This window comes from Neohortaea acidophila (genome assembly GCF_010093505.1).
Source record: "Neohortaea acidophila strain CBS 113389 unplaced genomic scaffold BDY17scaffold_8, whole genome shotgun sequence".
NCBI classification, from domain to species: domain Eukaryota; kingdom Fungi; phylum Ascomycota; class Dothideomycetes; order Mycosphaerellales; family Teratosphaeriaceae; genus Neohortaea; species Neohortaea acidophila.
In genome coordinates, this window is record NW_022985517.1 from 901537 (window position 1) to 919241 (window position 17705).

The 17705-nt window shown below is 56.0% G+C and overlaps 6 protein-coding genes across 6 annotated transcripts; 2 read left to right on the top strand and 4 right to left on the bottom strand.

The window, feature by feature from the left end:
- Positions 1-81: 81 nt before the first annotated feature.
- Positions 82-2612, bottom strand: BDY17DRAFT_326080 (Dynamin central region-domain-containing protein; the record flags this gene model as incomplete). Its single annotated transcript, XM_033737452.1, has 3 exons — positions 82-402; positions 457-2457; positions 2514-2612. The coding sequence occupies 3 exons, from the start codon at positions 2610-2612 to the stop codon at positions 82-84; spliced, it is 2421 nt and encodes an 806-aa protein (XP_033587955.1).
- A 477-nt stretch (positions 2613-3089) lies between these two features.
- BDY17DRAFT_254439 (MFS gliotoxin efflux transporter glia) lies at positions 3090-4923 on the bottom strand (the record flags this gene model as incomplete). The annotated part of the gene is made up of 3 exons (XM_033731435.1): positions 3090-4128; positions 4187-4545; positions 4606-4923. The coding sequence occupies 3 exons, from the start codon at positions 4921-4923 to the stop codon at positions 3090-3092; spliced, it is 1716 nt and encodes a 571-aa protein (XP_033587956.1).
- A 288-nt stretch (positions 4924-5211) lies between these two features.
- Positions 5212-6064, top strand: BDY17DRAFT_326082 (Dihydroneopterin aldolase-domain-containing protein; the record flags this gene model as incomplete). The annotated part of the gene is made up of 2 exons (XM_033737453.1): positions 5212-5811; positions 5870-6064. The coding sequence occupies 2 exons, from the start codon at positions 5212-5214 to the stop codon at positions 6062-6064; spliced, it is 795 nt and encodes a 264-aa protein (XP_033587957.1).
- Positions 6065-6958: 894 nt separating this feature from the next.
- BDY17DRAFT_301253 (putative UTP-glucose-1-phosphate uridylyltransferase Ugp1) lies at positions 6959-9435 on the top strand. Its single transcript, XM_033734206.1, has 4 exons — positions 6959-7118; positions 7193-7377; positions 7731-7826; positions 7886-9435. Exons 2-4 carry the CDS (start codon positions 7273-7275, stop codon positions 9251-9253), a joined length of 1569 nt encoding a protein of 522 aa, XP_033587958.1. The 5' UTR covers positions 6959-7118; positions 7193-7272; the 3' UTR covers positions 9254-9435.
- BDY17DRAFT_301258 (heat shock protein STI1) lies at positions 9436-11499 on the bottom strand. Its single transcript, XM_033734207.1, has 3 exons — positions 11334-11499; positions 9701-11277; positions 9436-9639 (listed from the first exon to the last, which is right to left on the bottom strand). The coding sequence occupies exons 1-3, from the start codon at positions 11396-11398 to the stop codon at positions 9539-9541; spliced, it is 1743 nt and encodes a 580-aa protein (XP_033587959.1). The 5' UTR covers positions 11399-11499; the 3' UTR covers positions 9436-9538.
- Positions 11500-11588: 89 nt separating this feature from the next.
- BDY17DRAFT_301260 (uncharacterized protein) lies at positions 11589-16914 on the bottom strand. Its single transcript, XM_033734208.1, has 3 exons — positions 16330-16914; positions 13632-16272; positions 11589-13577 (listed from the first exon to the last, which is right to left on the bottom strand). Exons 1-3 carry the CDS (start codon positions 16519-16521, stop codon positions 11986-11988), a joined length of 4425 nt encoding a protein of 1474 aa, XP_033587960.1. The 5' UTR covers positions 16522-16914; the 3' UTR covers positions 11589-11985.
- Positions 16915-17705: the final 791 nt, after the last annotated feature.

Genomic DNA, 17705 nt, shown 5'->3' on the forward strand with positions numbered 1-17705 from the left:
CGTATGCCGCAGACCAGAGGCAGCCGGCAGTATAAGTGGAGGGCCCTCAAACAAACCGGAAAGAACACACACAACCCTCGTTTACAACACCTCCCCAACAATCTTGGCCGCCTCCTTGTACGTCTCCAACAGCTTCTCGCACTTCTCTCGTTCCTGCTTGATCACTCCATCCTCATACAGCAACTCCTCGAACAAAGTCTCCTTGTACAGCTCGCTAACCAGGCGATTCTGCACGACGTCCTTGGAGAAGTTGACCAGCAGGTGCATCACTGCTTTCGGCACCTGGTCGGCAATGGTCTCACGCACAATGTTGAAGTAGGAGGAGATGAGGCGACGGATGAGCTCGGTCTCCAACGCCTCGCGCTCCGTCATCGCTGGGCCTTCGGAGGTCGGATCATGCGGCTGGGCCATGTTAGTGCTGCGAAGTCACGACAATGCGGTCAGTGGAGGACTTACGAATCCAAGATCCTGTGCATCCATTTCTTCGACAGTCAGGCCCGCAACGGGCGGCTCCGGCATGCTCACTGGCCGCGTATCGCCTCTTCTGAAACTTGCTGCAATGCTGGGCTCGAGGTTCTGGCTGACGTGCCTGCTCGCGCTCCCACCAATGCCCTGCATGGCCCCAGCCGCGCTCTGTCCCGGTAGCCCAGAATCTCGAATCCCATTCTCCTTGCCAAAGAAGTAGTTGAGGAAGCTATCCTTACCGCTCGGGGCGGTGGTGCCGTTTGGCGCTGTGACAGAATGCGTCAGTCGGTGTCCATCCCTGCCGACCGCTGGAGACATGCTTCTGCTCTCCTTGTTCCTCACTGCGTTCCGCGTTGGAAGCGCACTCTGTTGTTGCTGTTGCTCGTCCTCGTGGTCTTCTGGCGTCTGATCGCCATTGACAGCAGCAATCTCCTTCCGTCTTCTCGCCTCGCGCTTTCGCTTTTCCTCTGCTGCGACCATTCGCTTCTCCCGGTCATGTTTGTCCTGCATGACATTACTCATTGCCGCTGCAGCACCCAAGAAGTTGGGATGATTGGTGTTGATGTATGCTCGTTGGATTGAGATGAGAGATTCAACATATGTCGAGCATGGTCCTAACCGCTCGCGGAGCAGGTCGGAAACGACCTCGATGAGCTTTCCTTGGAGTCGCGGATAGCGTGCGAGCTCGTTATCCCCACACGTATGGCCAATCTTGATGAGCTCCTCGTAGACAAGCTCGACACATCGCTGGGATGGAATTTCAAGCAGTTTGATCTGCGGCTTCACCAAAAGATCGAATGCTAGCTCAGGTACGAACAAGCTTGGTCGCGGGCCGGTCGAGTTTCGAATCGCGGTTCTAATGTCAAGAGGGGACAGGTTCTGGGTAGGGTCGATGGTCTCGAGGCTGTTGCCGAAGACGGAATTGAAGATGTAGTAAATCCTTGCGCCACCGCAAAGCTCTTTCGTGCTGATCTCGGAAGACGTGCCGTCAATCGAGGAGATGAAAGACGTCGCGAATCGAGTCATCAAGCTCAGGATCAAGCTTCCTCGATGCTCCTTGCCCGTGAAGGAATCGGTGCCGTACGATGCGAGCTCTTGCTGCGTCTGCCCCATGAGCGTGTTCAACCTGGCCTTGATATCCGGCAATCGCTCGCGGATATGTGTCATGAGAGTGGAGTTGAGTGTCTTTGCGAGGAATTGCGTGCCACATCGTGATGCAATATTTCGGTAGGCGGGATGCATGCGGAAGAAGTCTCGCTCGGCCGACAGCGCATCAGCCATGGACTTGTTGCCCTGGATGTCTTGCTGAGAGCGATTGACAACGCCGATGAAGCCGAGCTTGAGCGGATACACTCGACCGGACAGGATGTCGAGCGCGTTTGTCCCATGGTCCATCAGGTCGAGCTTGGTGAGGACACCAATGGTGCGCTTTCCCGTAGGGTCGACATACCGCGCAAGCTTGAGCGCTTCCGAGTTGACAATGTCGACATTGGCAGGGGAGACGGCGAGGATGATGCTGTTGGGCTTGGCGATGTATTCGGAGATGAGGGTGCGCGTCTGCTTCTCGATGTCTCCCGGCTGGTCTCCGATAGGCACCTTGGTCAACCCGGGCAGATCGACCAGCGTGAGGCTGAGCACGTGAGGCGAGTAGATCTTGAGGTTGATTGGCTGCCGATTGATGCCCTTGTTGTTTCCCGCTATCCTCGCCGTCTCATTATCAATCTCCCGCTTCACCTCTTGAAAATCGTAAAACCGCCGGCCAGGGATGTGGTTGAACTCGCCCCATTCGTCTTGACCGGCCACGGAGGCTGGAGTATGCGGCACGTGTACCTCGTCATGCTCAGGCCTGTCGTCTCGTTCGGAGGGCACGTTGATGAGCTGGAGGATAAGGGGTCTTCGCGTGACGATGCCCGAGCCGCGGGGGAGGAAGTCGCGGCCAACGATGTTCTCGAGGACGGAGGATTTTCCTGACGACTGTGATCCAACAACCACCTGCAAGCATCGTTAGCGAAGGTCCACCAGATTCAAGGCGTGCGGCGATGGCATACGATCTGAGGTAGGTCTAGGGAGTCATTGCCAATAGTGTTGAAAACAAGGTCCTGCAGCCTGTTGACCACCTTCAGCAACTCCTCTCCTAGCGCCGCCATGGTCGCGGATATCCACTAAGGCGCCTGGAGCCGAGGATATGGAGGAGCGACTGTCGTGTGCTCGATAAGAGACTGTAGCCCTCCTCGTGTCCTGCTACTCCCACGATTCGGTTGGTTGAATCGAGTTCTGCGCGTCGATCAGGCTCTCGTACACTTTCGACGCGTACTTTGAGTTGGAGGCTGTCGTGTAAGGTCGGAGCTGGTGAGCGTTGAGGGTTTGAAGCTTGTCCAAGGGATGAAGGATGCCCGTGAGACCAGTAGTGGGCAATTTGGCCAACCTTCATGTGATGCCGCGCCGGGTTTTGTTGGGTTTAGAGTTTCGGTAAACACGCCACTGTGACGTTCGGCTGTGGCGCAGGCGTGTTGCAGCCTCAGGCAGCACTCACCGCTTTGCACCGACTCAACTTGCCCACCTACCTTATGATTGTTCAAGACCTCGAAGCTCAATGTTGATATCGCGCCTGGCTACATAAAGCTCTATCTAGCATGAGGCTTCGACATCCAATTCCTGATCTTGGTCGACGCGACCGGCGCCGCACTCACGATCGTGATCAAGCCCGCCAAAGCCGCACACGCGACGGGGATCAAATGGCTATCCCTACACCCCTCCACGTACGCCGCCAGTATAGCTGGCAGTTCATCTGGTGGAAATGTGGACCGCAACTGCGTAACACCAGCATTGATAATCGTCTCGGGGTTAGTAGTTGGTAGTCGAGTCTTGACGCCGTGTACAAGGCCCTTGGTGAATGCGCCGTCGGTGGCCGCTACAAACAGCGTTGTGCCCACGTTCTCGAAGAACAATGCGAGTGCCGTTGCTGCTGGTACATCGTCTATTCCCACTGCGGCATTGTTTGCGGTAACGGGCAGCTGCAAGGCGGCACCTATGCCAATCGATGCAAGTACCTCCGATCCGATCCAGGCTGCAGTGGTGCTCTTGAGGCCGTACGTGTACATCAGAAAGGCGCCGGCGGTGGCAAACACGGCACCAAAGGCGAAGATCGCGTTGTAGATTTTCCAATAGGTGACCAGACCGTTGGAGATGAGCGTGAAGATACTAACACCGAGGAGCAGCGGTATCAGTCGTATTCCACTTTCCGCTGCACTCTGTTGCCCAATTGACTGGAATTGGATCGGGAGAATGTAGATCAGAGGGAAGAAGGCGCCGGCGAGGAAAAAGGCGAATGCACAATTGCGCATGATATTGCGATTCCGGAGCACGTGCATTTGCAACATTGCTTTGGAGCCCATGAGTTTCTCGTTGCCGATGAATAGTGCTGCAAGTACGCAGGATCCGATTAGAGCGCCGGCAATCTTCGCGCCGTTCCAAGTCGCCGCTCCGACCAAGTTCATGGCAAAGACGAAGCAGGTCAGCGAGCCTACGACCAACAGCCCGCCGTTGATGTCCAAACGAGTAAGTTTTTCCTTGAGGGTTCCCTGTTCGGTAGTGACATAGTCTGGCTGGCTGAAGAATACCACGATGATGCCAGCAGCCACCGCGCCGAATGGTAGGTTGATCCTGTAGCATCGGTTGTCAGCTACAATGGTCTGTCGAGTTGACAAAGCGCACAACATACCAGAAGCACCATCTCCAATTAAGCGCATCTACCAACACTCCCCCAAGTAACGGACCAACTACGCTGGAGCAGCCAAATGTCACGCCAGTGATGCCCATCATCATCGCCCTTCGCTCCGGCCGCGCCGTCAAAGCCATGATGATGAAGCTTCCATTCATCAAACCAGCGCCTCCGAGTCCAGATATGATTCGGCCGAGAACGACAACCACACTCGAATCCGCCGAAGCAGTCACTATGTTGCCAATTTCGAAGATGACAATTGCCAACAGGTAGGTTCTTTTCAAGGGAAAGCACTTGTACGCCTTGCCCCAGACCAGACCGAAGCTTGTGTTGGGCAATGTATACGCGGTACCGTACCACTGGGAGTCGTAGAGGTGTTAGCAAGTCGTTCTGCATTCTCGCACGCAGATCTTCCTTACAGTAATGCTTGCTACACTGCCGAATTGCTTGGTAATGCTTGGAATGGCTTGAGCAATGATTGAAGAGTCCAGCGCTACCAGGAAGATTGTGAGAGCCAGGGCGATGATCGTCAAGATAAGTTTGGCGCCTGAAGGATAGACTACCGTTTCCTGCTCGGGATTATTGGTGCCAATCTGATCTTGTCCATCCTGGAGATCCTGATTGCTTCCCTCGCCATTAGAGGCTTCGCCGTGCTGGTGATGGAGAGGTTGAACAGAGATCTTCGCTATTCGCTTTGGCGAGACGTCCTGCAGCTCTATCGTGTCGGTGCAAGACATCTTTGTCGATCGTCACTTGCCTGCAGGTGAATGATCGTTGCAGAACTCGAGAACATTGCTGTCGTGTCGGAGGAGTCATAGCTGTGTTGACAACGGCTGACAATCTTAACCCTAACCCTAACGAGAATCGGATGCCAGGTTCCGTTTGTGAGACATTCTCGCCAGCACAGGTGAGTAGCACAGTACGAAAAACTCAACAATCATGAGTACAAAGGGGCTGCGATGACGACTGCTCACCTACAACCAAGTCGATGGGGGCTTGCTGGATCGCAAAACTCTAGACAAGAAATGGACGGGTTCACGTACGACGATAGGATACAACTCATCAATCTCCAGCTTCCTCACGATGTCATTGCGCCGAACATATGGGGCGAGCTCAAAGCACAGCCGGCGCTCGTCTCGCTCAAATTGGGCCTCATGCAGGGGATTGAGTCGACGGCGAGTAATGATGCACTGGATCAAAATACCGTCCATTACGGAGAATTGGCGAAGCGGATTCGCGGTGGCTGCACCGCCGGCCAAGGGCTTGACGCCCTTTTCGCACTCTGTGAGCGCCAGGTCTTCCAGATCGCCAGAAGGGAGGATGCGTCCTCCAGAATACGTGACATTGAGATCACCGTGACGTTTCCCAAGGCTAGTCTCTATGGCGAGGGAGTAGAGTTGGTGCATTCGATCACGTGTGACGGGCAGGGTGCGCGGAAGACTCACTTCTATACATGGCGAATCAAAGAGATGAAAGTGATGACGCTGATTGGCGTCAACGCGTACGAGAGGAGGGCGAAGCAGCCGCTTGTGGTGCATCTTCAGTTCGTGCCCTCCGCGGAGCCCAAACTAGCGGATCGAACGTATTTGCAACAACTATTCGGGGTGGAGCAGAGCTTTGCGCAGGTATGTCCGAACGAAACCATGCGCAGGGTGAGAGGAAGGATACTGACTCCCATCACAGCTTATCGAAGATTCTTCGTTTGAGACGTTGGAGTCACTTGCCGAATGGGTAGTGAAGCAGCTTGCAGACAGACTGTCGGCTCAGAATATCCCTTGTGAGGTGATAAGGCTGAAGCTCGATAAACCGCGCGCCATTGCCTTTGCCGATCACCCAAGCGTGGAGATTACGCGAATGCTGGGGAATCGACAGCGGTAGATGTCCAGCAGCAGATTGGAATTGGTGGAAGGTCATGAGCGTGTTTGGATTGCAGGATTGTCGATGCTATAGGTTGTGGGAAGCAGCTATTGGAGCATCTTTACAGGCATCAAGCGGAGCATTTACCTATTCCGATGAGACTGGATGGTTCGCCGCAGGTAGTAGATTAAGTCAGTGTCGATCTATCAATATTTCAGAACGTTCAAACACCACCGACGGGGCTGTGTGCCGAGACATGCAGCAAAGTGAACAACTAGAAGCGTGGAACGACACACGTGCGGCATAGAGAGCTGTTCACCACTCACCAGGTGCGTTGGGACCTGCATGAAAGTCAGTTTGAGTTGCCTTCTGCAGCCGACGCGAGCAAGGTTTTCGGTGGGCAGGTTTTTTTGGCGCGTTTTCTGGAGCGCAGCATGGAGAGCGGAGAGGCCGTGGGGATCTCGCCCAGTCTGACGCTGATTTGGTGGGATGATCGGCACTGTGTGACAGCTGGTGGCGTCGCTGTCTGATCAATCGCCCTAAGTTACACCACGGCCGCTTTTGTCGGTGAAGAAGACAAACGCCGAGTGCATCGGGGAGGTCCTTCCGAGACCGCCGGCGACGATTCTGGCCAGCTGGCGAATTCCGAGGTGCAGATACGAGCGGGTGAGCGACGGAGCAAACGCAGCTCATTCCCGGGCCGTGAGAGGCGTCGAACGTGGGAAAAAGACGGGTGTTGGACACGACGTCGCCCAATCGCTGGGCTCTAGCGCACCCAATGATGTCGATTTCCCCAACGCTCCCCCCGTTTGGTCAGGGTTCAGCGGCGATGGTGGGGCAACCAGTCCTGCTCCCTCCAAATGATGTAAATAGCGGTCGGGCTCGAGAAAGCGGTGTTGGATTCTCCTTTTCTCCATACATTCATCATCCCTCTTGGATACTCATCGGCCTCGCGAGGTTTCATTGCTATTCGACCCAGAGTTGCTCCCGTGACGACTCGCACCTTCCTCGCACAACGCAAACCAACCCCGCCGGGAAACCTTGTTTGACGCCATCAACGCCCCGCATTGGGAAGGTGAGCTTCAGGGAACGACGTCCGTAAAAATTTCAGACCCTTCGCTAATCATCTTCTCTTCCTCTTCTCTTCAGACCACCAACGTCTTTGGACATCCTCTCAGAAATACAACGATCACACCACCCTTCGTCGAAACCCACATCCATCCATCAAAATGGCAGCCAAGAGCGCCCTGCCCTCTCACCTCAAGTTCTCCGCCAATGGAAACAGCGACAGCATCGACGGCGGCAGACATCATGGAAAGTCTCAGTCCCATGTGGTACGTTGGACCGTTCATACTCCCTTCTTCATCATCATCCCATACACCCATGTGAGGCGGAAAGAGGGAGGCTGCGGCGGAAGCGGGTGGCGATGGCTACGCCGAGCTTGTCAGACGCATTCACCGCGTTTGTTTGCTCCAGCGTGCAATCACCCCTCCTCCCGTCCTGGAAATCCTAGCGAGACGGCTTATGCCGCCAGCAATGTCGTTGTCTTAAAGGCAACCCCTCTTTCGCTTGGGATAAATACGGCGAGCTTGCTCTCCTGCACGCCTGGCCCTCCACCAACCCCCACCTTACCATGTCTTCACTCGCTCGTGCGACGTCCAGACTAACGTGTCCCTTTCACGAACAGGCTTTCGAAAACACTTCCACCTCCGTTGCTGCCTCGCAGATGCGCAATGCCCTCAACAACCTTGCAGACACCGTCAAGGACCCCAAGCAGAAGCAGGTACATCTTCCCTTCCGCGAGTGTCACCAACCTCTTCACCAGCTCACACATCTCTCCAGCGTTTCGAGACGGAAATGGACAACTTTTTCTCCCTCTTCCGCCGCTATCTGAACGACAAGGCAAAGGGCAACGAGATTGAGTGGTCTCGCATCGCTCCCCCCAAGCCCGAGCAGGTTGTCGACTACAACACCCTCAGCAACACCGACTCTGTCGAGTTCTTGAGCAAGCTCGCCGTGCTCAAGCTCAATGGAGGTCTCGGTACTTCCATGGGTTGCGTCGGCCCCAAGTCCGTCATCGAGGTCCGCGACGGCATGTCCTTCCTCGATCTGTCCGTCCGCCAAATCGAATTCCTCAACCGCACTTACGACGTCAATGTCCCCTTTGTCCTCATGAACTCCTTCAACACCGACTCCGACACGGCGTCCATCATCAAGAAGTACGAGGGCCACAACATTGACATCATGACCTTCAATCAGTCCCGCTACCCGCGTATCCTCAAGGACTCGCTCCTGCCCGCACCAAAGACCGCAGACTCGCCCATCTCCGACTGGTACCCTCCCGGCCACGGTGACGTCTTCGAATCCCTCTACAACTCCGGCATTCTCGACAAGCTGCTCGATCGTGGCGTCGAGATCCTCTTCCTCTCCAACGCCGACAATCTCGGTGCGGTTGTCGACTTGAACATCCTCCAGCACATGGTGCAGACAAAATCAGAATACATCATGGAGTTGACGGACAAGACAAAGGCCGATGTCAAGGGTGGTACCATCATCGACTACGAGGGCCAGGCACGTCTGCTTGAAATCGCTCAAGTGCCCAAGCAGTACGTCAACGAGTTCAAGAGCATCAAGAAGTTCAAGTACTTCAACACCAACAACGTCTGGATGAACCTGCGCGCCGTCAAGCGTGTCGTGGAGAACAACGAGCTCAGCATGGAAATCATCCCCAACGGCAAGAGCATCCCCGCCGACCGCAAGGGCGAGGCCGACGTCAGCATCATCCAGCTCGAGACGGCCGTCGGCGCCGCCATCCGCCACTTCAGCAACGCCCACGGTGTCAACGTGCCGCGTCGCCGCTTCTTGCCCGTCAAGACCTGCTCCGACCTCATGCTCGTCAAGTCGGATCTCTACACCGTCAAGCACGGCCAGCTCGTGTTGGACCCCACTCGCTTCGGCCCGGCACCGCTCATCAAGCTCGGCAACGACTTCAAGAAGGTGTCCAGCTTCCAGTCGCACATTCCCTCCATCCCCAAGATGATCGAGCTCGACCATCTGACCATCACCGGTGCGGTCAACCTTGGCCGTGGTGTGCAGCTGAAGGGCACGGTCATCATTGTGGCTACGGAGGGCCAGACCATCGACATTCCCCCGGGCTCCATCTTGGAGAACGTGGTGGTGCAGGGCAGCTTGAGATTGCTGGAGCATTAGAGACTTTCGGGAAGGATTGTGCGCACGTGACTTGGTGGATGAGAGAGAATTAGCATTGCGAAAAGGCGGCGTCGTTTTAACTACTTGCTTTGAAGAGATGGAAGAACTTTGTCGATGGCGAAAGAAAGCCGAGAACATAATATCTGTATGCAAGTATGACTCTGAACTCTGAGATAATGGAAGGTCGAAGATCTTTTGTCATACACCCGCTATGCTTGAAAGGATATACTCTGCGTCGCGGGTACCATCGTACACTGCTACACTCGTCCCATGCCTGCTCCACCCCTAGCCCATTCGAATGACACCCGCCGCAATCAACTTTTGAACCTTGCCGCGCACGTCGGGGTTCTTCATATGATCCTGCAACGCCTTCGGGTCTCCCTTGGCTAGACATATCATTAGCAAAACGTCCACACCGACACATCGAGATGGCAGATCGAAACTCACCCTGCTGCAGAATGCTCTGCATCACCGGATCCTGCAGAATCTGCATAATCTCCGGATCGCGCCCGATGCGCGCCTGCGCCTGCTCCTCCGTCTCGCCCTCGCGATCCTTCATCATCGCCTCCAGCGCCCGCCCGCTCTGCGCCTCAATCTCCCGCGCATTCTTGCCGTCCGCGTCGTGCTCGTGCGCCTGCGTGCACACGTCCAGACACCGGTTGTACTCCTTCATGGCGAAGAGGGCCTGCGCTTTGCGCAGGTAGGCGCGCACAAAGGCCGGGTCGATGGCGAGCGCGGCGTCGCAGTCCGTCACGGCAGAGGGGAAGGTGAGCAGTTTGATGAGGCAGGCGGCGCGGTTGCTGTAGCCTCGCGGGTCTCGCGGCGCGCGCTTGATCATTTCCGTGTACGCTTCGACTGCTGCCGGCCACTCGGTGTTTTTGAAGAGCTCGTTGCCGCGCTCGCGCGCCTCTTCTGCTTTTTGCGGGTCGATGTAGGACGTCACGTCGGCTTGTTTTTTCGCCTTCTCGGCGGCGCGCAGCTTCGTGAGGATGTCCGGAGTGCGGTGCTCGGTCAGACTGCGGCCGTAGAAGTCGATGGCGTTGGTCAAGTCGCCGAGTCTCTCGTAGGCACTGCCCATGCGGCCAAAGGCCTTGGCGATGATCTTGAAGTCCGCGAGCACCTCCCGCCCGTGCTCCACTGCTTCCTTGCAATCGGCTATGCAGGCTTCGTAGTCGCCTTTCTCGAACTGCGCGGCGCTTCGGTTGGTGAGGTAGGTGATGTCCTTGTGCAGTTCCCAGGCTTTGCTGTAGTGCTGAATTGCCTCGTCGAATTGCCGCTTCTTGTACGCAGCTGTGCCCAATGCCTTTTCTGCGTCTGCGTCTGCTTTCGCCTGCTTCGCCGCCGCCGCCTCTTCATCTTCCGGTTCCGGTTCCGGCTCCGGCTCTGGGGCCTTCTTCGCCTCCGACTTCGACGTCGGCCGCGCATCAGGCATCTGCACATCCTCCTCCGCCTCCTTTGCACCGCCCTGTTTCTGGAAGTCCTCCTCCGTAGGGATATGCATGTCCACCCCCAACAACACACTCATGACCTGCAAGAAGCGCGGATCGGAAAACATCTCCGTATTCGCATTCGGATTCCCACTCATCCCCTTCAACTTTGCCATGAACTGCGGATCCGCCAAATAGCCACTCGTCTTGGGATTCGCCGCCAGCTTCTCATACAACTTGGGATCGTTGAACATGCTGCCCAAACCCCCCGTGGGATCCCCACTGACCCCATCCTCCTTCATCTCCGCCTGGATGGCACGATTGACCGACTCCACGCCCGACTTGGCCTGCGCATTGTTCGGATCGAGTTTGAGTGCCTCTTCATACGCATCCAGCGCATCGACGAGGTTGCCCTCGCCATGGAGCGCGGCGCCCTTGCGGCCCCAACCCTTCGCCCAGTCGGGTTTGAGTTGCGTTGTTTGGTTGGCGTCTTCGAGGGCTTTGTCGAATTGTTTGAGCGAGGCGTAGGCGCCGGAGCGGTTGGAGTAGAGGACGTGGTTGGAGGGGTCTGCTTCGATGGCTTGCGAGAATTTCTCACTGCGGGATACGTTAGCAAATGAGTTGATTGAGACATGACGAACGATGTCACTCACATGGCGCCTTGGAAGTCTTTGGCGGCGAAGAGCTTGTTGCCCTCCGCTTTGAATGCGTCTGCCATGGCTGTGATGTGAGATCAAGACAAGGAGTTTGTTGAGTGAAGGAACAGAGGGAGGAAAGAGGGTAGGCGTGAAGAAGACCAGGCCAGCTGCTTCATCGATTCGTCGAAGTTTCTGGATGAAATGTTGCAGAAGCTATGACCACCTCCAAATGTGGGGAAGGCTGAGGCCTCACTCTCCAGAGTCATGTGATATCACTCGACAGCACTGTATGTACGCACATGAGTACAGCTCATTCTATGGCTTCACCACTTCCAAGCCTCATTACAACACCAAAGGTATATACACTCGCTTCCCAGGGAAAAGAAACAGAAGTGGTATCTCGAAACAAACACAAAAAACACTCCGCCGCCCCTCCTCACCCCTTCCTCTTCCAACCCGCTCCCTTCGTTCCATCCAAGCTCGCCCTCCTGCCAGCCATCTCCCCTTGCTCCCCCTCCTCTAGCTCTTCGACGTCAAAAATCGACTCGGCATCCACACTATCCGCCCGCAAGTACGGCACCGAGCTCCGAAAAGCATCCCGTCCTTCCTGGTACACGCGCAGCATGCCATCCTTCGCACGCGAAGCATGCGCCCGTCCGTGTGGATTCTAGCCGGCGGATGGCGTCACGCTGCGCTCGCGCTTGCTCATGAATCGGCCCAGACTCTTGTTCTTGGCGGAAGGCGAGTCGGTAGGAATGGCGCTCGAGGGGCGTAGACTGGCGGCGTCGCTAGGGGTGAAGCTCGAACGAATGACCACCGTCCCCTCGCCGACTTGCACCTCTTGCGTGCCGGAGTTCGTCTCGCCGAGGGTAAACGCGCCTTCGCCCAGGTCGTCGGAACCAAGCATGTGGCTGTTCTTCACGAGCACTTTGAACGTATGTCCCACGCTTGCGGAAAGAGTCTTCGACTCGTTGTCGAATACCGCCTCGCCAGTCTTCGCTTTGACGGCATCGGTCTTCAAAATCTCCTTGGCCCCACGTCCAGAGTCGTGCAACACTCGAATTTGTAGTTTGCTGTCGTGCGGGAAGCCCGTTGCACTCAGTACAGCAATGTTGGCCCGGCCCGACTCGCCCGCACTGCCACCCGCTGGCGAGCCTTGCTCGTAGCCAGCGGGCGAGCCCAATTGCGTTGCGCTTGTGCTGGCGACCGAGTTTTGCGCGACGTGACCATTCGGCCCAGTAGGATCCGTCTCCATACTCGTGTCTCTGATACTCTCAACCCCACCGGGCACTCCATCCTGCGACGGCGAGGATTGGTGGTGAGACGAAGATGTTCGCTTGAATCCCCTAGTAAGGAAGTTCCCGCCCTTCGCGACGCCCCCCACCGCCGCGCCACCGATGAACGACGCCGTTTTCACAGGTGCACCAATGATCTTGCCAGGGGCGTGGAATGTGCCAGAGAACGTCGAGGTGCCTTGTCGCGAGCGCACCACGTAGTCCGGCTTGAAGAGCATCTTCAATCGGATGGAGCCGCTCTTGCCGTCCAAATTCAGTCGCACCTCCTTCGGTTGGAAGGGCTCCAGCTCCTTGAGGTCGATGGCTGAACCGCCCAGATAGTCGGCTTTACTACCCACATCGTAATCGTACACATCCACCTTCAACCCGCCCGCTGTCCTGCTCCGGATTGGTACTTCGAAGAATTCGTTCCAGGCGGGCGAGAGGGTCTTCTTGATAGTCTTGGTCTTGTGCACTTCCTTGTCATGGTAGCGGAAGATGGAGTAAGGATCCGAGTAGCCGTTTCGATCAGCAGCCGGCAAGTCCGCCGCATCCAGAACCTCAACACGAAGATTGCCCGCGTTGTTGAAGCTTTCGCTGGCATCGAGCTGCATTCGGACCGGAATGTAGCGCATAGACACCGTCACCCGGTCTTCGCGGCCTTGGCCATCCTTCAGCGTGATCTGCGTCGGCGTGTACAAGCAACGCTTCAGCGAGTCCAGGGTTTGCCCAGTGATCTTCGTCTTGATCTCTTCGTCAGTCTCGCCTCCCTTCTGATCCTGCTTCGTGACCAGTCGCAGCGTCATCCGCGACAAGTCAATTTCCCGCACCATGGCGTCTCCAATTTCGTTGAAGGTGTAACTCGAAGAGGTGATCTTCGCGGTGGAGTACGCAGGGTACAGCATATCATCCATCAACACTTCCAGATGAGTGTGAGTGTGGGAGAACGTGCCCTCGATGATCCTGAACACGACAAGTCCGGATTCTGCAACCATATTAGCACGCCAATCGCTAGGTGAAACAAAGCCATCAAACTCACCGTATCTTGCTAGGTCCTCAGCCCCGATCTTGATCTTTGGCACCGTGGGCTCCTTCAGTTCGTCCGTCTCGGTTTGATGCTTCTCGTTCCTGTCCAAAGCCTTCACTGCGTCTGTCTCGGTCTTCGTAGATGTCGCGCTCGCCGCACTGGTTGTCCGGGCATGGTGCGGAGCGTTTGATGTTTCGCCGACAGCAGCAGCTTCCTCCTTCTCCTCCTCCTCATCTTCATCCTCCGGATTGACCACAGCAATGGTCGGGTAAAAGGCCACAGTGAAGTTCAAGGTACCCTTGGGCGCACCATGGCCGATGCGCAGGTGAGCCGAGATGACCCTGTCCTTGGTGTCGTGCACCAGGTACTCGCCGTCTTCGCCCTGTTGGATGAGCTCCGCAGCGCCAATCTCAATTTGGCCAAGCGTTCGATCCTTTCCAACGTTCTCCTCGTCCATGACTTCCACAACCAATTTCTCGCGGGGAGAGTGGACGGGTACGTAGAAGACCTCGTCGAATTGAGGATTGAGGTTGTTCTTCCACGTCACAGTACGCCCCTTAGGTATACCGGACAGAAGAACACGGGCGTACGGGTCGGATTTGCCGACGGTATCGAGATTCTTCAAGTCTTTGGCGGATTGGAAATGGAAGCGAATCACGCCGATCGGCTCGACGTAACCACCGCCGCTCATGGCACCGCGCAAAGCGACCGGCTTCCACTGCAAAGACATCTTCGCGCGTCCCGTCTTGGCCCCAGCAAGATTGTACCACTCCTGGCCTTTGTGCGTAAGCTCCAACAGATCATCGAGTTTGATCTGGTACGAGCCAAGAATCGGGTCAGCGGTGAGATCGCGGTCGTCTTTGATGACCAAGCCCAGCTTCGCCTTCTTGCGATCAGTAATGAGTAGTTCCTTCTTCGCATCCGCCCAGATGGGATTGTTTGTGCGTTTCAATTTCTGCGACGTCGCAACTTCTTTGCCGTTGAGGAGGAGTACGGCGTACGGGTTGAGTTGTCCAACGATTGACTTGGTTCCGTCGAGGTCCTTTGCTTGCTCAATATTGAACTCGGCGATACCCGTCAGGCTCTCTGGAGGTGGCCCTTCGGTTCCATCCGCTAGTTTCTGGCCTTCGAGGACTGGGAAGAAGCGAATGTCGCACAATACGGCGCCGCGCGACCGGCCTCCAGCCAGCACCTCCAGCTGTTGGTTCTCGAAATCGTTGCGCTCTCCGAGCTGGTCGAGGTTGAATACGGCCGTGCCGAGCTCCTTATCCTTGCGATATTCATTGTAGTCGAATACTGCAATCGTCAATGGCTCCTTCATACTGGTCAAGATGACATTGACGGTGTCGTTCCATCTTGGATTTGCACTTTGCTGCACCGTCTTCGTCTTTCCTAGGGCGCCACGATTGTTGATACTGACCACGGCGTAGGGATCAGGCGTGCCAGAGAATTTGTCAGGATTCTTGAGGCCTTGTGCGCCGTGGAACGTGACTTGGAGCACACCGATGGCTTGATCGACAGGATTGCCGGCCAGCATCTTGGCAATCTCGATGGGGAAGACATTCGGGTCGTACATCATCGGGGCGAGCGTGGCATGAATCTGTTCTTGAATGAAGCCTTCCAGGCCCGGAATGAAGTTGATGTCGAACCCGAGCATGTCGCCGCCGATAGGCTTGCAGACATAGTCAAACGTCGGCCGGCCCAAGAAGCAGATCTCCACCCGTTCAATATGAGGGAATTCCAGCTGCAGCTTGACCTTGACTCGCATGGTTCCGGAGCAAGCCATGTCCTCCACGATAATGTCCAGGCCCTTCGAGATCATGGCTTTGCCGATGCGGACTTCCAGCACCACTTTCGGATTGACTTTATTCTTGATCTGCCTCGCAGTCAGATCTTCGACGTCGTTGGGTGTGAAGCTGAACTTCCAGTCCATAAGTACTTCATCATCCTGCGTCTTAGGGTAAGTCTTGACGTGCTCCAAGCGAGGTGGCTTGGTACCCAACGTAAACATCTTCATCTTCATACTGTCCAGAAAGCCGGGAGTAGATGTACTGAGGACCTGATCCACCGAGCTGATGATGCTTGCGCACAGTACCGGGGCGTAGATGGGCCAGAATTTCGTGAGAAAGCTGTTGATCCACTCCAAGGACTCCGTGTCCGTTTCGAGCTTGTTCAACGCCAATTCGCGGGAGATGTCGTCCCGAAAGTTACGCCGCACGCGTCGGAGGGAAGTTCTGTAGTACGTTCCACATGCCGCCATGACGAGAAAAGTCCATCCCAAACCTCCACCGAGCACAGCCACCACCCACGAAGCCAGACAGGCAAAGACGATGACGGCTGCGTTGTGGTACCAGTCGCCAAAGAACTTGTCGTCGAGTTTGCCCTCGAGCATGTCTTGGTGATCGAGCAGAGTGTGTCCTTCTTCTTCTTTCTCCGTCGGGTGGCCGAAACGAGGCGCCCAGCCGGTCTTGGAGTATGGGCTATTTGCATCCTTGCCGACATGACCATTGGCGGCGGTGGGAGAGGGCGGCTCGAGGACTGCGCCGGCCTTGGTCGCGGGTGGGAGGTCGTAGCCAGCGGTCTCACCATCATCCTGGTCAGAGGCCAAGGTTGCAACCTGGTGCTTTCTGTGATGTCTTTGAATTGGGGCTTGCTGCACAGATGGTCAGCTGGATGCGGGGGAGAAAATGAATGCAGAGTCTTGTCATACCGCTTTCATCTGCGCCGCCTTCTCTTCGGGAGTGGCATCGGGGTCGAAGGAGAAGGTGGGTGCGCCAGCAGCTTTGGCGGCATTCATGGCCGTCCGCTCGGCCGCGTCAGGCGTTACACTGCTGTGAGGGTCATTGGCGGCTTCTATGGCGCCTTGAGCCTTGAGATCTGCGACGGAGGTGCTCGTCGCCATGTTGACCGTGTCCTCTCACCGTGCAGTCGGTGAGTTGAGAGTTTCAATGCTGGAGACACCAATGGCGGAGCTCTGGCGGAGGAGCTCCAAACTACCTCAGCTCTGAGCCTCCCACGCAGCGTGGAAATGAACAGAGAGAGAAGGAGTGAAGTGAGTGAGCTTGTCCTCTTCGGAATGCGCGTTTCGGAGGGTGAAGAGGGAAGGATGGCAGAGTCTCGGCGAGGAGGAGGGCGCGGTGCAATAAATGAGCTAGTAATCGCCGTAAAGCGTGGAGCAAGCTCGGTCAATTGCGCGGCTTGAGTTTGCGCTAGCAACCTAAATTGCGCCAGCTCTTGACTCACGGGTCTGTGGCAGTACAACCAAATCGCGTGCTACGAGGGAGTTTCGAAGGAATATAGTGAGCGTGAAGTGGGGGAGAACAGACTCGTTCAGAAGCGACCCAAGCTAGCTGGTTGGCTGTGTCGCCAAGGCACGGTTCCTGGCTCCTGTGAGACACCTCAAAGGCGTGCGGCCAAGTAATGAAGCTCGTTCCAAGATTCCCGCACGCTGAAACGTGCAGGAATCGGGCAGCTGAAAAGGCTAAAAGAGATCGTGCGCGATCTCCTCCAAATGCTGCGCCGCAAGTGGCGCTTGTCCAGATCGGCCCATCCAACCCAGCAGTCCACAGCCTCACCTCGCGCTCTCCGTTACGAAGCTCAGAGCTAGCGATGGAATTGACGGAGTTATCAATCATCAGAGCAATTGCGCGTCAGCCTGCCAAATTTGGCGAGGGGCGGTATCGTGTTCGGCTCACCGCGACAGCATACAACACATTGAGCATACGGGAAGCCGTCAATGACCGAGGCCTGCACGCTCTACACATGTAGCAACAGACCGAAAAAAGGCAGCGTATGTATCGCCCGTATCTGTTCCACAGTCCTGTAATCTTAACGACTGTAGACTTTCAAAGGCGGTCCGAGATCAAAGGATGTCGGTCGATCTAGGCTGCGAGCAGCAACACGACGTGGTTCCCATTGGGCTCCTCCGTCTTGCCGCTGCTCTGCCTTTCCTTCAGCTCTCATGGTGTCTACCCACCAGGAGTAGAGGGAGAGAAGGCCGTTGTCAGCCACTCGAAGCATAGGCATTACAGAAACGTAGCAAATGCAAGATGATAGGTGAAAAGACGTGTCGGTGAAGTTAAACAG

Bases quoted from the DNA above. Each gene is read 5' to 3' on its own strand.
- BDY17DRAFT_301260 (XM_033734208.1), bottom strand. From the start codon at position 16,521: ATGGCGACGAGCACCTCCGTCGCAGATCTCAAGGCTCAAGGCGCCATA. The intron at 16,273-16,329 runs GTATGACAAGAC...CCATCTGTGCAG, and splicing joins AGGCGGCGCAGATGAAAGCG to CAAGCCCCAATTCAAAGACA. The intron at 13,578-13,631 runs GTGAGTTTGATG...ATATGGTTGCAG, and splicing joins TGAGGACCTAGCAAGATACG to AATCCGGACTTGTCGTGTTC.
- BDY17DRAFT_301253 (XM_033734206.1), top strand. From the start codon at position 7,273: ATGGCAGCCAAGAGCGCCCTGCCCTCTCACCTCAAGTTCTCCGCCAAT. The intron at 7,378-7,730 runs GTACGTTGGACC...TTTCACGAACAG, and splicing joins GAAAGTCTCAGTCCCATGTG to GCTTTCGAAAACACTTCCAC. The intron at 7,827-7,885 runs GTACATCTTCCC...ACATCTCTCCAG, and splicing joins AGGACCCCAAGCAGAAGCAG to CGTTTCGAGACGGAAATGGA.
- BDY17DRAFT_301258 (XM_033734207.1), bottom strand. From the start codon at position 11,398: ATGGCAGACGCATTCAAAGCGGAGGGCAACAAGCTCTTCGCCGCCAAA. The intron at 11,278-11,333 runs GTGAGTGACATC...CGTATCCCGCAG, and splicing joins AAAGACTTCCAAGGCGCCAT to TGAGAAATTCTCGCAAGCCA. The intron at 9,640-9,700 runs GTGAGTTTCGAT...TGATATGTCTAG, and splicing joins GCAGAGCATTCTGCAGCAGG to CCAAGGGAGACCCGAAGGCG.